This window comes from Citrus sinensis, chromosome 1 (genome assembly GCF_022201045.2).
Source record: "Citrus sinensis cultivar Valencia sweet orange chromosome 1, DVS_A1.0, whole genome shotgun sequence".
NCBI classification, from domain to species: domain Eukaryota; kingdom Viridiplantae; phylum Streptophyta; class Magnoliopsida; order Sapindales; family Rutaceae; genus Citrus; species Citrus sinensis.
In genome coordinates, this window is record NC_068556.1 from 15,084,329 (window position 1) to 15,102,960 (window position 18,632).

At 32.6% G+C, this 18,632-nt stretch overlaps 1 protein-coding gene across 1 annotated transcript; it reads left to right on the forward strand.

Annotated features, from left to right (window-relative positions):
• The first annotated feature begins 2,517 nt into the window (after window positions 1–2,517).
• LOC102609711 (E3 ubiquitin-protein ligase ORTHRUS 2) lies at window positions 2,518–8,373 on the forward strand. The gene is made up of 9 exons (XM_006490673.4): window positions 2,518–3,144; window positions 4,152–4,684; window positions 5,268–5,393; window positions 5,866–5,965; window positions 6,052–6,113; window positions 6,189–6,291; window positions 6,591–6,735; window positions 6,985–7,199; window positions 7,478–8,373. Exons 1-9 carry the CDS (start codon window positions 2,677–2,679, stop codon window positions 7,982–7,984), a joined length of 2,259 nt encoding a protein of 752 aa, XP_006490736.1. The 5' UTR covers window positions 2,518–2,676; the 3' UTR covers window positions 7,985–8,373.
• The last annotated feature ends 10,259 nt before the right edge of the window (window positions 8,374–18,632 follow it).

Below are 18,632 nucleotides of genomic sequence, written 5' to 3' on the forward strand. Positions count from 1 at the left end.
TTTTTCAGTTAGGGGTAAATTTTGTAAATAGAAATAATAAGAGGGGTATTAAGAGGATAATGGAGGCGCGCCAACAACACCACCGTTATTATTTTGTATTTTAATTCTTGTGATTATTATTATTCAAAAATTATTATTACTATCATTAATTATTGTTAATAATAATAATATTATTAGTAATATTAATTTATTAATTAACCATAATACTTTTTATTTTTAATAATAATAATATTAACATTAATATAATTAATTAATCATATTACTTTTTATCATTAATAAATAATGATATTAACATCAATATATTAATTAATTATAATACTTTTTATTATTAATAATGATATTGATGATGATAATGATGGTGGTGGTAGTAGTAGTAATAAAAATAATAATAATAATAACAGCAACAACAACAACAAATCGGAATTGGACCAACAGTGACTGCGACATCATCATCATCACCGACATCATCATCGATGCCAATTGCTGCTACTGCTCGAAAATGGCCCCAAACAGAGACGACATCGGTGGCCAGCTGCTACTTCACAATCGACGATGATGGTTTGCTTGCTGTGATTTGCTTTGTTCTGCTGCAATTTGCCTTTTTTCATATTTTTAATTTATAGGAGCACAATTTTGAAATTTTGAAATGTTAATGAGGGTAGAACATCGGAGACTGATTCCCAACCTTCCCTTAAGAATAAGTCTCCCATTGCCTATTCTTAAATTGGAATAGGTTTTATGATTTCGATTTGGATTCTCGCCTCTATTTTGGGAAGTAAATGTTGTCAATTATTTCAATTTTAACTTATGATTCTCCAATATGAAAACTAAATGCACCATAAAAGTAGTAGTATTATGGGAAAATTGAAAAAGAATATGTGTCTAATCATAAGTTGCGACGTGACAAAAAATCTAATACGTCCATTGATTGGACGATCCCTCTTCACCTCAACAGATAACATGAATAATTATTTAAATGGGTAAATGACAAAAGCAATTAGAGGTAAGCACAATTTGGTTTAGTTTTTGCTAAATCGAGTTGAAGTAGACCGAAATAGTTCTAGCTCAGTTCATTTTTTTTAAAATTTTCTTAACCTTTAAAATTTTTATTTTTTTTAATTATTTAGTTTTGGGGTCATTTTTTATTAAAATGATTAGACCTATTATTATTATTTTTAATTTACAAACTGAACTGAATCAATGATTCAATTTGGTTTATTTGGTTCCCCTATTTTTTTGCCCACCCCTAAAAGCAAACAATGAGGAAAAAGATCACAACATATTACAACAAATCTTGTTGTAACGTTAGTTATTTATCTATCACAAAGTCAGCTAAAGGAAGGTCTCTAATATAGAACAAATACTTGTTAAAGGCGCTACACGTGGATAAGAGATGAGTTGCTTTGGTAGAAGTAGGCCAAAGGTCAAATCATGTAATTTTTGTATACTCATTATCCTTATGCTTATTTTAATTTTGGTTTGGTTCGATTTTTTTTTAACCTTTAAAATTTTATTTTTTATAGTTATTTCTTTTAGTCATCTTTTATTTAACTAATTAAATCAATCTTTTTTTCAATATATAAATCAAACCAAAATTAAATGAAATTGGCTATCCAGTTTGGTTTATTTAGTTCCCTAATTCTTTTGTCCACCCTTAAAGCAACTAACGAGAAATAAGCACAATGTTAGTCAACAAGTTAGGTGTTATCATGTGAGTTGCACAAACTATCACAAGGACATCTAAAAAAACATCTCCAATATAGAATGGGTACTTATCAAAAGGGTTACACGTTGATTAGAGATGAGTTACTCCTATGGAAGTTGGCAAAAAATAAACAATGTAATTTTTGTATGCTCGTTATATTTTATGCTTAATTTCATTGTTATGATTTTGACAACCATATTAAATTCTATACGTGAGCTCACCCAAACTCCTCATATCATCTTTCTAGATTAACCTCCACAACTCATATATCCCTTATATGCTTGCCTCAACCATACCACTTACCCAAAAACGCTTCCAAGCTAAACTTAGCCCACAATTCCTTGATTACAAATTGATTTATTTGATTTAGATTTGAACTAATGCCAATGAAAGTAATTGATTTGTTTAAATTGGATCTTAATGAAAATTTAGTAAATATAAAATTATTATTTCACATTTTTTGTATAAACCATTGTGGCATAATTTTATCCAACCAATAAAATTATACTACATCACTTTATATAAAATAAATTTATACAAAATTTATAATTCTATCATCACTATATACTTGTCCAATTGTGGATGAATAAAATATAACCTCATTCTTAGAAAAGATGGATTGTATTTACGAAATTTGGAGCGGGTTTCGGATTTTACCCCTATGTTAATTATTAGTTTACCAAATTACCTTTTATGCTTAATTTTAGTCAGCAGATTAAATGAGTAAGCTGTAAATAAAGCGGAAGCGGAGAGGAGACAATTGTCATTTCACAAATTTTGAAGCAAATTTAGCTCCCGTTTGAAATTCAAAACGCGCTCGACTGGAAAACACTTTTCGGAAACCCGCCTCTCGCTCTTCCCTCACTCTCTCTCTCCACTCTCTTTAATACCCCAACAAATATCATATCACACATTGTCACTCTCTTATCGTACGCACACCCCTCCTCCCCCAAACAACCATCGCCACTTCAATGGCGCACGATATCCAACTGCCCTGCAACTTAGATGAGCAGTGCATGCGCTGCAAAGTGAAACCCCCTCCCGAGGAAACGATCACGTGCAGCACGTGCGTCACTCCCTGGCACGTGGCCTGCCTGACCAAGCCTCCCGAGACCCTAGCTTCGTCTCTCTCGTGGTTATGCCCCGACTGCTCCGGCGTCGATGGACCTGCTCTGCCCTCGGGCGGCACCGCCGGAGATGGCGGGGATCTGGTGGCGGCTATACGAGCTATTGAGGCGGACGAGAAGTTGACGGATAAGGAGAAGGCAAGGAAAAGGCAGGAGCTTTTGAGCGGGAAAGTTGAGGAGGAAATGAAAGAGAATGAGAATGAGAAGAAGAGCAAAGGAAAGGAGAGGGAGAGTGATAGTGATGTTTTGGACCTGCTTGATGGTAGCTTGAACTGTTCTTTCTGTATGCAGTTGCCTGAGAGACCTGTTACGGTTAGATTCACGAAACAGACAATATGCTTTAATGCTTTTACTAATTAATTTTATCTGCTTTTGTAATTGTTTTCTACTTTTAATGCTATGCTTAATTAGGGTTTCCGGGGTCTTGAATATCGATTAACTTAGTTAGCTTACAGGTACGTTTGTAATTGTCGTAGTTCGGCTCGTGTGCTATAGGTCTGGTAAACACCCACTTTTATCATGTAGCTGATGTTTACTAATTACTACCCACTTATTAACTAATAATTCCATTCCATAATAGGTGCGAATTAAAAGCTGCAACACTTTAATCCCGAACATGTCGTCACAAGGTTTCAAGTAGTTTGAACTGCTAGATATTGGTTTTTGAGTGCTGTATTTCTTATTTGGTTCGGAAATAAGAGCTGTAGTTGTGAGTTTATGGCACATTCTTCTATTGTTTTTCTAAATGGTAAGAATGTCATATATCATTAAGTAATTAAGTATCACGATTGTGTTAGTGGTTGTCCTGGCAAGTGATGCTAGCGCAAATCAAACTACATCAGCAAGGGTATCAATTCACTAATACTTTACTGAGCTACTAAATATCCATTAGAATCATTTAAAGTAACTGAACTCGATAAGTAGTAACTGTTACGATATATTCTTTATTTGTGTATAGTTTTGGTACATATTGGTTATTGGTAATGACGATGTGTCAGTTTGAAATGATTTTGATACTTGTTTTGGAAATTTTTTGGTAGTTTCATTGAGACCATCCCACAACATCTGCAAATTTCTGTTTTGGATCTATAAGATCTTCTAATGTTTTGGACAACTTGCTCAGTGGGAAATGAATTTTCCTTAACTTGGATAACACTAAATTCTAATAATCAGTTATCTTTTGGAACTTGGAGTGCAGAAAGTAGGGATCTGTTTAATGTTTGCGACGGATGTGCTTCACAGTTGTTTCACATATTCAAAGTTATATAATTTGGGAAAGCTGATAGAACTTCAGAAGTTTTTTGTTTATCTTGTTTCAGGCACCATGTGGCCACAACTTCTGCCTAAAATGCTTCCAGAAATGGATTGGGCAAGGGAAGCGGACCTGTGCAAAATGCCGTCACATAATTCCTCCCAAAATGGCAAGCCAGCCCCGCATTAATTCTGCACTTGTGACTGCTATTCGTATGGCCAAGCTGTCAAAGTCAAACCTTGCTGCTGTGCCTACGAAGGTTTACCATTTTATGCGCAACCAAGACCGTCCAGACAAGGCATTTACTACTGAGCGGGCACAGAAGACTGGGAAGGCCAATGCTGCAAGTGGGAAGATTTTTGTTACTATACCACCTGATCATTTTGGGCCAATCCCAGCAGAAAATGATCCAGAGAGAAATCAGGGTGTGCTTGTTGGTGAATGTTGGGAAGACAGATTGGAATGCCGGCAGTGGGGTGCACATTTTCCTCATGTTGCTGGTATAGCTGGACAGTCAAACTATGGTTCTCAGTCAGTGGCACTATCCGGGGGATATGAAGATGACGAGGATCATGGAGAGTGGTTCCTATATACAGGAAGGTTTGTTTCTACATGACTTCACATTTAACTGGTTTGAGTTCACTATATAGGGAATCTTTTAGTTCATTTAATTCAACTTTTAGTAACTCCCTAGTAAAGAAGTTGCATTTGTTGATTGGTAAACCTAGTTGATGTCAGTATTTCACTGTTGTTTTCTTATGGCTCAGGATTAGTCTGCTTATATGATCTAAAAATCTGATTTTGTTTTGGTTTTTTTAACTTTGTAGTAAAAATCAGTGATTATGCTTGAATAGTTGCAATATAACCTGTTCTCTCTACTCTGACCAATCAATCCTATATTAAAAAAATTAGTTTCTGCTGGGACCCTTCTGTGAGTGTTGTCTATTTCTTCCCGCTCTATCTGATGTTGTATAAAACATCAAATCTTCTTTAATCATTTATATTAGATTTTATCTAACACTCCCTGCTTTTCGAGTATCTTTTGTTAAAACAATTGATTTATTTATCCTGTTTAGTAGTATGCCTTGTTTGATTTTTTTATTGGGACCCTAAAAAGTATTGCCATTCATTCATACCATTCTAATTTCATGATATGATTTGTTTGCATAAATGTGGTTGGCAGTGGTGGTAGAGATCTAAGTGGGAACAAAAGAACAAACAAAGAGCAGTCTTTTGATCAAAAGTTTGAAAAAATGAATGAAGCCCTCAGAGTAAGTTGCAAAAAGGGCTACCCAGTTCGTGTTGTGAGGTAAGCGTTTCTCTTTCAATCTTGTTCTTTCAAGACACTTTCTTTCTTGCCTCATTGAATTAAAGATGACAAAATGTATTTACTTATTGCTTCTTCGGGTCCTTTTTAGATGTGTTTTTGCATAGCAGAATATCTCTTTCTTCATGCTGCTTTCTGTCAGAAAATAGACAACGTCGTTGGCTTGGCAATTAATTTTTGAAGTTTAAAGGAATTAATTATTTCTATGCCATTTTCTGATATAATTAATATATTTGTTGCCTGTCCATACTTGTTTCACTCTTATGCATTATAAACCTTTAAGTCTGTGCAGTAGTTATTAGTAATTATTACTAATGGGAATCATAATAATCTTTTAATGTCTTTCTGTGTGATTTGGGTTTATATGGTGAGGACTGTTATTTTGGATTATTCATTTAAAACTTCCACATATATTTTCACTCTAGCTTCTATGTTTCCTTTCTTTCTTGAGCAGGTCCCACAAGGAGAAACGTTCTTCTTATGCCCCTGAGAAAGGGGTGCGTTATGATGGAGTCTACAGAATTGAAAAGTGTTGGCGAAAAATTGGAATCCAAGTAAATATATTGTATTTAATATATTATAATTACCAATAATATTGTTATCAGCTAAATATATAAACTGACACGTTTTTCCTGCAAAGGGTTTCAAGGTCTGCAGATATTTGTTTGTTAGATGTGACAATGAGCCTGCTCCATGGACAAGGTTTGTGCTGTTATTGATTTATTTGGATTCTTTCACTATTCTCTCCCTACTAAATTTTTGAAACTTTAACTGCAGTGATGAATTTGGGGATCGCCCTAGATCTTTGCCAGGTATTCCAGAGTTGAAAATGGCAACTGATGTAACAGAGAGGAAGGAAAGTCCAGCATGGGACTTTGATGTGAGTTTATGCAGTTTCTTTTCTAAAATTTGAATTGCATGTCTCATGCTTCTGTTCAAAGACATGTTTTATGGTCTATTGAATTGCTGTGTAGATAAAATTAGGTGAATACTAAAATTGTTTCATAATAATGCAAAAAGGTCTTGTGTATCAATGTTATAATGGATTTCAGCAGTTAAAGGACCCTTTTCATTGTTCTCAATTTGTGATTATTACTGAAACATAAATCCTTTCGTCACAGGTGTCACAGGTGTTTGTTATTTTGACTTGATATGGAATTCTGTTATTTCCATTTTCAGGAAGAAGATAGTCGCTGGAAGTGGAAGAAACCTCCACCGCTTAGCAAAAAACCAATTGGTACAGGTAAGCCTGAGGATGGGAAGAAGGTGAGGAGAGCTATTAGGCAAGCACAGAATACAAGCGTACGAGAGAAGCTCCTGAAAGGTTTGCTTTTTCTATGCCTTTATTGATGTCTTTCTTGAGGCAGTTGGTAGATTTAACATTTACAAACAGAATTGTTGATTGTTTGTTGTATGGCGAGCTCATGCTGGTTGCTGCAAGGAAAAAAGAAAATAAAAAAATAAAAAATGTACTAAAGCTATAAGTTAATAATTCTAGATTCTTAGATGCACTACATACTATTCATATAAGAAGTTTGAAAACTATGTTCACTTGGTAATTCTTTACGTGCAGAATTCAGTTGCCTAATTTGTCGGCAAGTGATGAATCTGCCTATTACTACACCTTGTGCTCATAACTTTTGCAAGTCTTGTTTGGAAGGCGCGTTTGCTGGAAAGACTTTTGTGAGAGAGAGAAGTAGAGGTGGACGGACTCTTAGATCACAAAAGAATGTCATGCAGTGTCCGTCGTGCCCAACTGACATATCTGAATTTCTTCAAAACCCTCAAGTAAGATGGGGACACTTCATAATTGTTAATTGTTGAAATGTGAAGAAAGTTTTGCTTTTTTCTACCACATAAACAGAATAGATGCTTCTAAACTGAAATTTTTAAAATACCATGGCATTCAAACACTTGTCTGGATGTTATTAGCTCTAAATATTTCCTTATCTGCTCAGCTTCGATGTAATGCATTAACTCATGACTTCTTATATTTCCAAGCACAAATTTTTCTTTCCACAATTGGAAAATTAGTTTACTTCAATATGTAATGTTCAAATCGACAGGTCAACAGAGAATTAATGGATGTAATTGAGTCACTGAAACATAAGACTGAAGAGAATGAAGACCCTCCTGAGGAATTGAGTGATGAAGAGATAAATGGGATGGAAAATCCTAATCCAACGTCTGGGATCACCGGAACTGCCGCCACTGAAAATTTTGAGAATGCTGATGTGAAAGAGGATTTGCAGAATTCTCCTGCCAAGCCTAAACCGAAAAGGGCTAGCAAGCGGATGAAACTTGATTCTGGGGGGAGCTCATCATTTGATGGCAGCAATGAAGAGGAAAACAGGATTTCAGTGGAGAAGCCTGGCTGTTCAAATGGAGACTCTAAAGTTAAAAAGGTTGAGTCAGGAGTTCCAAAAGGCTTGACCAATGATGGGGATGGTTCTGTGAAACAGAATGTTGGATTACAGAGCAGGAGCAGGAAAATTCCTGCAGCAACAGCAGATGAAGGGGATTCACCAGCAAGTACCCTCCAGCTGCAATCATCTGACGAAGATTTCGAATGACATGATTTTTGGTCAGACCATCAGGTATATGCGACTCCATAAGTCGAAATTTGAAGCTTCTATCAATTTGAAGGGGTTTGACGTTGATATTTGTACTGATGGTTCTTGTTTTGGGTTCTAAATCAAAATGGTTTTGATAATGGGGTTAGAGAATGCGATAGCTGGTTTTTGGGGAAGCAACAACTGTGAATACACAGTTTGTCATTTTTTCAAGTAATACAGATTCTCATTTTGAAGGTTAAAACAGTATGCTTGAAATGTAACTGATACTGCCCCGTCGAAATTTATTTCAATGCTATGTTAGCATTGGCGGTTAACCTTTATATTTATGAAGACCTTGGTTCCCATAAAGCTAGAATCCGAAATGTGATGAGGGTGTTGGTTTTTTATCCCACGGTGAATATAAGGCGCGGGTAACCGCGTGCCACGGCAAATGGTGTCATGTTTAAACACTACATTTATTTTTTTAATTCTTTTTGAGGTTATTTTTGTAATTGAAATCATGTTACCATCACCTTAATTAAACATAAATTAAACCAAAAATATGTAAATTTAGAATACAACTTATAAATTAACATTAAGTATAAAATAAAATATAAATTAATAGAAATAGAACATAAGATTTATAAATGTAAGTACGGGTAGACATAGGTTGGTTTGATTTTGGTTTTAGGTCAAGTCAAATCAAATCAGAAAATTTTGGGTCTAACCGAAGCCAACTCAAATATTTTTAACTTAATTTAAACTAACCCATTTAAGTTTGGTTTGTGTTTTGTTTGAATTTTATGATCAAAATATTATAATTATATTAAAATTAAAATTATTAATGGTTATATATATTAATTATAATACGAAAAAAATACAGTGGATAAAAGAATTGTAATTAACAAATTTTGCAACAACTATGGACGTAGTTGATCATTTTGATGCTTTAATTAGTAATGTATTCATAAAAACATAAGTTATTGACGAGTGGACTTGGCATGACGTAACGTAAGTTTTTTCATTATTTTTACATACTTATAACTAAAATCAAGATGTATTAAATAATATTTGAAAAATATAACAAAGAATTTATTACTAATAACAATAAATTTGTGATAATTTTATCATTAATTCTTTGGCTTTTTTATCAACATTGTTCACAAATAAAAGGTAATCAAATAATTTGAAAAAGGTAGCATCTTTATCCAAATTAAAAATCACTTTGCTTTTTTTTTTAATGGCTTTATCACTAATTCTTTAGTTTTTCTTTTCTTTTCTTCTATCTCTTTTTTAGCATTAAAGCATCAAATTATCATGCTATAAGTCCATTAAAAATCCTTTATGATGACCTGAATCAAATTGCATTAAATAGATCAGCCATAGTTTCTTGCTAAAGTTTAGCATTCGACCGAAATCCTTTTTTATAATAATATCATATTCAGTGTACATGACATGCTTTGTTGAAATTTATCTAGTGAACATTTTAGCTTTGGCCAACTTGCATATCTTGCCAAATAATTTAATCTGATAACATCATTTGCCATCAAATGACAACTATAAGGAGTAATGTCCGCATAGAGGTTAATCAAACCCAAATCGTACTAAATGTTTATTGTAAAACCCACATCCAACCCAATTTTATTATTTACCCAACCCAAATTATTTAGTGTGGTTTAACTTTTGTTTAAACCATGGGTTATGAGTTTTATGCCCACCCTTAGGTTACAATAACATTTTATTTTTCCTTAATGGTGGTAGTAGTTTTGGCAATCATGTTGAGGTGAGGTTATTGGAAATCTATTGTAATTTTTAGGATGCATGTGTTTGCTACCTTAACTGCATTTTTTCAACGTACTTGCTATGTTTTATAACTGATGACTACATTTCTTCATTGCTCCGAATAACATCTAACTCATTGAGATATTTAACCACTAAATCTTACCCAACAATGAGGAAATTTTTTTCAGAATGAGGATTCTTTGTTTTATGGTTGGGAACAAGATGTATATGCGCATGGTGAGCCTCATTGGTAAGCGAAAATTTTATGTTAATGAATTTTAAATGAATTGAGCTGAATTTAATTCATTTGTGTTATATAGGTTATTCTCAAATATATAAAATTTGAAAATTTCATTTGCTACCGACTAGAGTACGGAAATTCTATGATTTCATTCATTGGACATAATAGTAAATTTGGAATGCTTGTTAGAGGGTAAGAGAGTGAATGAAATGAAGCCATTATACAAGAAGTTTATTGGAACCATTGAACCTGATTCTAAGGGTTTTAATATACGTGAAGTATTAGAAATGAAAAATATAATAGAGTTCATAATAAAAAAGCTTCCAATTCATACGTGCACAAATTCTTATTATCAGGAGGCTTTGCAATGTAAGATGAATGGTAATAATAGTTTCATTATGGGGAGCAATTTATCTTCATAATAGTTTTTGATATTTTGATGAATTTTTACTTCCTTCTCATAGTCAATTTTGCAATTTGTAAGATTATATGGTCTGGCCAGTTACCTCTGAAATAACAATTCATGCCAAATTTTCAACTAAAAATAAGCTTACTGATTTGGATTTGCTAAAGAAAGCATGTACGAATACCTCTTTGTATAAAATTATTCCTTGATTTAATTTAAGTATTAACAAATTTTGACTTTTAATTACAATTATTTCAAAATTTTACATGATAAGGCTTGAAGAATATGGCAGGAGAAAGGTAGGGCAAAGATAAAAAGTTATTTAGTCATTTCACATTAACATATGATAATTTTAATGGTTATTGTGCACGCAAAATGTTCAATTAAAAGAGATGCAAAGATCATTATCAAAAGGTTTGGTAGCCGATGTAATTGATTTGCACTTTGAATCTATTGATGCTAAGATACTGAGTGATTGTTTAGCAGGAAAGTGAGAGAAAGTTTGAGAGAAAGGAACGAAAAATATCAGTTTATCGTTTCTAGAACAATCGAAATGTTTAGAGTGTTCTGAATATATATACAAAGCTATAACAGATTTTAACTAACTCAATATACACGAGGTCATTGACAAAACGGTTTAACAAATATAACAAACTAATATGATTCCAGCTCAGCGTCCACCTCATCAATCCAAGTGATATAAAACCTCAGCCATTGATTCTTTGAATTCTGTTAGCTATCTCAACACCCCTCCTCAAGCTTAAGGGTCGTGGAACAACATTAAGCTTGTCTCTATAATAGTTAAAAAAATTATAAGCCAAAGGCTTTGTAAGGACATCAGCTACATTCCATTCACTTGGAACATATCTGATTTCAACTTGCTTATTTGTCACATTCTCTTTTATGAAATGCATGTCCAGTTCAATGTGTTTAGTCCTGGCATGGTATACTGTATTTGAGGCCAAAGCAGATGCTCCATTGTTATCACACCAGATAACTGGTATTTGACAGCAAATCTGCCTTAATTCATTAAGCAAGGCTTGTATCCATAGTATTTCTGAACAAACTGAAGATAAGGCTCTATACTCTGATTCAGTGCTTGATCTTGCTACAACTTATTGTTTATTTGAAACCCATGAAATGAGATTTTTACCCAAATGTATACAGTAAGCTCCCACTGATTTTCTATCATCTACATCACATGCCCAGTCTGCATCTGTGTAGGGTGTCAAGACTATATCTCCTTCTGACGTGAATAACAGTCCATAATCCATTGCAGCTTTAAGGTACCTAAGAATCCTTTTACAAGCAATCTAATGCTTTTCTGTAGGTGCAGTAAGGAATTGACTCAGTTTGTTTACTGAGAAAGCAAGTTCTGGTCTTGTGAGAACTAGATATTGCAGAGCACCAATTATACTCCTAGACTCAGTAACATTTGCAATTAAGTTATCTTCACTACTAGCTTTCTTCAATTTCTGTCCAATGCTCATAAGTGTATCGGTTTCTTTACAATTCTTCATATCAGTTTTAGTCAACAAATCACTGACATACTTAGCTTGAGAAAGATGTAGATTTCCTTTTAAATCATGAGTCACTTCAATCCTAAGAAAGTAATTAAATTCACCAAGGTCCTTTAAAGCAAAAGTATCACCAAGATACTTGATAAACTGTTTAATGACTACCTTATTAACTCCTGTAATAAAATATCATCAACATATATCAATACTACTACAATACTTTCATTCTCTTTTTTAAAAAATAGTGAAGAATCTGCCCTTGAGTTCTTAAACCCCCACTGCAACAATATTTTTCTCAACCTGTCAAACCATGCCTTGGGGGCCTGTTTAAGGCCATACAGAGCTTTAATAAATTTGCAGACCTGACCAGCAGGTTGCTGTACAAAACTTTTAGGCTGAAACATGAAAACATCTTCAGTAAGCTCCTCATTAAAGAAAACATTGTTGATGTCTAATTGCTTGACAGTCCAATGCTTCATTATAGCTAAACTCAATACAACTCTAACAGAAGATTGTTTCTCAACAGGGCTAAATGTCTCAAAATAGTCAATGTCAGGGGTTTTATGAAATCCTTTAGCAACTAACCTGACCTTGTATTTTAGAAACAAAGCCATCTGCATGATATTTTATCCTAAACACCCATTTGCAATCATCAACTTTAGTAGCTTAAGAAGCAGGAACAAGAACCTAGGTTTGGTTAGCCATAAGAGTATCATATTCTGCTTGCATTGCTGCTTTCCACTTAGGATCTGCCAAGGCTTGTGAAACTATTGCATGTTCCTTTTCTTCCAAGGCAGTAGAATAAGCAAGAAACTTAGGCTTGAAGATACCTGCTTTAGCCCTTGTAATAATTGGATAAGATGGAGGTTGTATAGGTGCAGGAACAAGTGACTGCTGGTTAAAGGATTGTAGTGGTGGAGTTGGTGAAGATGGTAAATGTGGTAAAGATGAAGAAGAAGATGAAGAAGAAGAGGCTGGTGATGAATGTAATGGTGCAGGTGGTGAAGATGAAGCTGCTGAAGAAGTGGATTGAGAAGGGTCCATAGCATTGTCACTTAATCCTGAAGAGTCATATACTGGAATTAAGACAGATGAAACTTTGAACATGGGATATCTATAGTCAGAAGCCTGAGATGAAGAAGATTGCTTTGTAAAAAGTGGATCACTAGAAAAAGGAAACTATAACTCATTAAAGACTATATGTCTTACAATATAAATAACTCCTTTGGAACTAATACATTTGTAACCTTTATGCTCAGAACTGTAACCTAGAAATACACATTTAGTAGTATGAAAATTGAGTTTGTGTTTGCTGTAGAATCTCATATATGGGAAATAAGAACAGCCAAAGCATTTTAGGAAGCTATAGTCAGGTTTAAACTTGAAAAGAGTTTCAAAAGGAGACTTGGTTAAAGACAAAACAGGTGTGGGTAGCCTGTTAACAAGATATGCAGAAGTATGAAAAGCCTCCTACCAAAAACTTAGAGGTAAATGAGCTTGAGTTAAGAGAGTTAGACCCATCTCAACAATATGTTTATGCTTTCTTTCTACTGTACCTTTTTGGTGATGAGTATGAGGACAAAGATGTCTGAAAATAATCTCATTTTTCTGAAGATGTGGTACAAAGGACTTATATTCACCTCCCCAATCAGACTGAAGAATTTTAATGGCTGTGTTAAACTGTTTCTCAACCTGAGTTCTATACAAAATAAAGGTAGATAAAGCTTGTGACTTAGTTTTTAATGGATAAATCTAAGTGAATCAACTGAAGTCATCAACAAAGGTAATATAGTATTTATAGTCATTAAGAGAGATTATGGGGGCAGGTCCCCATAGGTCAGTAAAAACGAGCTCTAAAGGAGAGGATAATTTTATTTCAATAGCACTGAAATGAAGTTTATGAATTTTACCATATTGGCAAGCATCACAGAAGTCAAGAAATGAAGTTTTAATGCTAAGTTTCAGGTGTTTACAACCAGAAATAATAATTCCCATGACTTTAGAACTAGGATAACCTAGTTGTCTATGCAATATATTCATTGAAGTTTCAGCCTTAGAGCTGGACTGTGTAAACAGACATATCAAGGTATTACAAGAAGTGCTTCTAAAATCAGAACATGACTTATACTGTAATAACTATGAGCAACGGGACATCATTGAGATAGGAGCAGTACATGAAATGTTATTAATAGATGAATCATTGAGATAGGAGCAGTACATGAAATTTTATTAATAGATGAAATGAAAGCTTAATAAGATAGACTCTTAAGATCAAGTTTTAGCTTATACATGCCCTTCACAGCCGCACCCTCCAACAAGACATTCTTCATCTTCTTGTCCTTGAAAAAGCAAAATTTCTAGAAAATTCAACAATTAGAGGATTATCAGTAGTTAATTTTGAAATACTTTAAAGGTTCTTTGTAATGTGTGGCACATAAAGCAAATTTTTTAGCAATAAAGTGTGTGTACTAGCAGTCAAATGTGTGCTTTCTATGTGTGAAATTGATAAGCCTTGTCCATTTCCAATAATTAATTTTTCATTATCTTCATATGGTTCATTAATACTGAGGTTGTTGAGATCATTTGTTAGGTGATGGGTTGCCCCGCTGTCCGAGTACTAGCCCTCATCCATAATGTCTCAGGTGTGGCCATATATGCAGACATATTCCTCTAGTTATAGCCTTGATTAAACCTCTGATTATTATTCCCTTGATGTAGATACCTCATTTGTGGTGGAACAAAATCTCTATTAAACCTATCTTTGCAGTCATAGGCTGTGTGTCCAAAATTAAAACATACTTGACACTTTGGCTGATATTGAGATGAAGAACTACCTGGAAATAAAGGCATACCAGGCCTACCTCCTTGATTCCAATTCTTTCCTCTATTATTATTTCCTTTGCCACCTCTCTTTCCTCTGAAATGATTTCCTCCTTGCTGGCTTGTTCTGAAACCTCCTTACATGTATCCAGGATTATCAAATCTATTTCCATCTTGATTAAAGTTGGCTTTAGAATTAACTTGACCAAAACTTTTCTTCTTATTTGATCCTTTCCGAACAAAATTGGCTGCCAAAGCCAGATTTGCTTTCATTGCTTCTGCATGTGCTTGTTGTTCCAGCATTTCTTCAAGAGTCATTAGCATTGAAAGTGACTCTGAAAGATCAAGATCTTGACTTTTTCCAATGATTAGCACTACTACTAGATTATAATCAGAACCAATATCACTCAACACACTCATCATAAAATCATAATCAGATAAAGGTGCTCCTCATGCTGCCATGCTATCAGCAATTTCTTTCATCTTGTGAAAGTAATCATATACACTCAGATAATTCTTCTTAGTCATCATTATTTGATTTCTCAACTGTAGAGCTCTAGTTTTATTTTGTGAACCTGAAAGCTTCTCAAGAGTTTTCCAGACTTTAAAGGAAGTTTTACAACCAAGAGCAACACCAAGAACACTCTCAGACATTGATGAGAGTAGCCATCCATAAGATGCTTATCCGTACGATTCCAGCTTACATATTTTGGACTTGGAGCTCTCCAGCCCAAGTCTGGAGCTTCAATCAAACCGTCAATGTAACTTTCTAAACCATTACCTTCAATTAACGCCAACACTTGTGATTTTCAGGTCAAGTAGTTAGATCTGTAAAGTTTTATAGGTGTAATGAAGGAATATGTTCTTACTGAGGCAGAGGCTTGGATTGATCTTGAAGATGAAGCCATTCCCGCTCTGATACAAACTCAGAATCTATTGATGCTAAGAAACTGAGTGATTGTTTAGAAGGAAAGTGAGAGAAAGTTTGAGAAAAAGGAACGGAAAATATGTTTTTATCATTTCTAGAATAATCGAAATGTTCAGAGTGTTCTAATTATATATACAAAGCCATAACAAATTTTAACTAACTCTATATACACGTGGTCATTGACAAAGCAGTTTAACAAACATAACAAACTAATATGATTCCAGCTCAGCGTCTACCTCATTAATCCAAGTGATATAAAATCTCAGCCATTGATTCTTTGAGTTCTGTTAGTTATCTCAACATTTACAGAGGGAAATTGAGGCATTATGCCAAAAAGATCCAAGACAGATGTGGAGGGAGAAGGTAAATGATCTCATAAATCATTTTACACAGATTAACCAATTTATGAGATGGAAGCTGTAGTTATAATATTGTGTAATGTAAATTGGCTTTCTATCCATGTATTAATATCATCAACTCTTATTATAGACCACTAACAAATTAATGGAATAGGATAAATGATGTTATCAAATTAGATTACATAGCGAGATATGCAAGTTGGCCAAAGCTAAAATGTCCATTATATAAATTTCAACTAAGCCCATCATATACACTAAATACAATATTATTATAGAAAATGAGTTCTATCAAATGCCAAACTTTAGCAAGAAACTATTACTATTCTATTTAATGCAATTGGGTTCAAGTCATCATAGTGGATTTGTAATGGATTTATAGTGCGATGATTTGATGCTATAAAAGAATTAGTGACAAACTTATCACAAATTTATTGTTATTGGAAACAAAATTTTTGTTATATTTTTCAAATATTAGTTAACACATGATAGTTTTAGTTATAAATACGTAAAAATAATAAAAAAAATCACTAATGATGAAAAAATTACGTTACTTTATGTTGTGTCCACACTTCAATGACCAATGTTTGTACATTGCTAGTTAAAGCATCAAAATGATCAACTACAGCCATAGTTATTGCAAAATTTATGATGTATAATTTTGTATCCACTATATATTTTTCTTTTTTGAATATTTATTTAATAATTATATGTATAACAATTAATAACTATTACAATTTGGATATAATTGAATTTATCAAAACAAAAAAAATTTAATCATAGAATTCAAACCAAATCCATGTCTAGTTGCCCACCCCTAGACTAAGGTAAAATAAGTAAATTAACATAGTGATAAATAGATATATTATTAGTAAACAGAATAAAAAATTACAAACATAGCATAAAACTTATAAATCAACCTTATGTATAAAATAGGACATAAATTATGCAAATAAAACATAATACTTGTAAATTAAAAAAATAAATTGATGTATTATTGGGACGTAAATAAAAAAACTTATAGATGAAACATAAAACATGTAGATCAAAATTATATATAAAATAAAATATAAATTATGTAAACGGAATATAACACTTGTAAAAAGAAGATAAAACAAACAAATAAATATAGGAGTGGTAAGTTAGTATATCAATGATAAACAAAATAAAAACTTATAAATATAATAAAAAGTTCTTAAATCAACAATATGTATAAAATAAATCATAAATTAAGTTAACGAAATATAAGACTTATGAATAAAAGGTAAAATAAGTAAATTAATATAGGAATTGTAAATTGGGTTTATTATTGTTAAAAAAAACTTACATATGTAACATAAAACTTGTAAATTAACATTAATTGTAAAATAAAACATAAATGTAAATGAAATATATGATTTATAGATAGAATAAATTATGTAAATGAAATATTAGATTTATAGGTAGAAAGCAAAACAAATAAATTAACATAAGAGTAGTAAATTAGTGTATCATTTGTAAGCTAAAAAAAAAATATAAATGTAATATAAAACTTGTAACTAACATTAAGCATAAAATAAAACATAAATTATGTAAATGAAATATAAGACTTATAAATTAAGGTAAAACAAGTAAATCGACATAGGTAAATTAGTGTATTATTAGTAAACAAAACAAAAACTTATACATGGAATATAAAACTTATAAATCAACATTAATGATGAGTTTACTTTCAGGATTAGAAAATCAGAATCTAAAATCAAAATTATTGACAACGTTTATTTCATAAAATAAGAGTAGAAATCGGAATCAATTAGGTGCCAAAATTTTCCATAAATATTATTGGCAAAAAAAAATTAATTGCATAATTTTACTTAAATTTTGTCATGCTTGATGAACATTATAATGATTTAGTTTTTCTTATTTGATGAATGGTGGCTGCAGCTAGTTATTTAAATAATAATCCATAATAATGGTGAAGATTCATGATAGTCGATTCCCCATCATATTGTTTTGGTTTTTTCCCCATAACTTTACAATGATTTTATCATTAATTGATCATTGGTATGATGATGTATATTATATTATTTTGTCAATGGTGGCAAAAGTAAGTGATTTAGCAAAACAATTGCTAAAATAGTAATAATAATGGCGAAGATGCTCGATTTCACATATGAAATTTGAACTCGTATATATTCATCAGAGTTAATTAATATTGATTGAGTTTATTTGTGATATTGAGATATAGAAATGATTTGGTTGTTAGCAAGAAAGAAGAGAGTCATTGTAATTATATAAAATTTGGTGATGATGTTGCAAATGTTTATGGTTGTGTGCTCTACTATATGTTCCCATCTTTAGTTATGTTATGAACGAAGATTGATTTTCAAGTCACATTATAGAGTTTATCAATAAATGAACATTGACTATGAATTTGTTTATGAAAATGATGTGAAATGTATGTCATAATTAAGAATAGATAGACAAGCCTTTAACAAATTATGTAAGCTTCTTCATGAGAAAGGGAGTTTGGTAGGTAGTAGGAAAATGTCACCTGAAGAAAAGCTTGCAGGTTTTTGTATATTTTAACACATTATTTGAAGGCAGATGATTGGTATCAATTTTAAAAGATCTAGG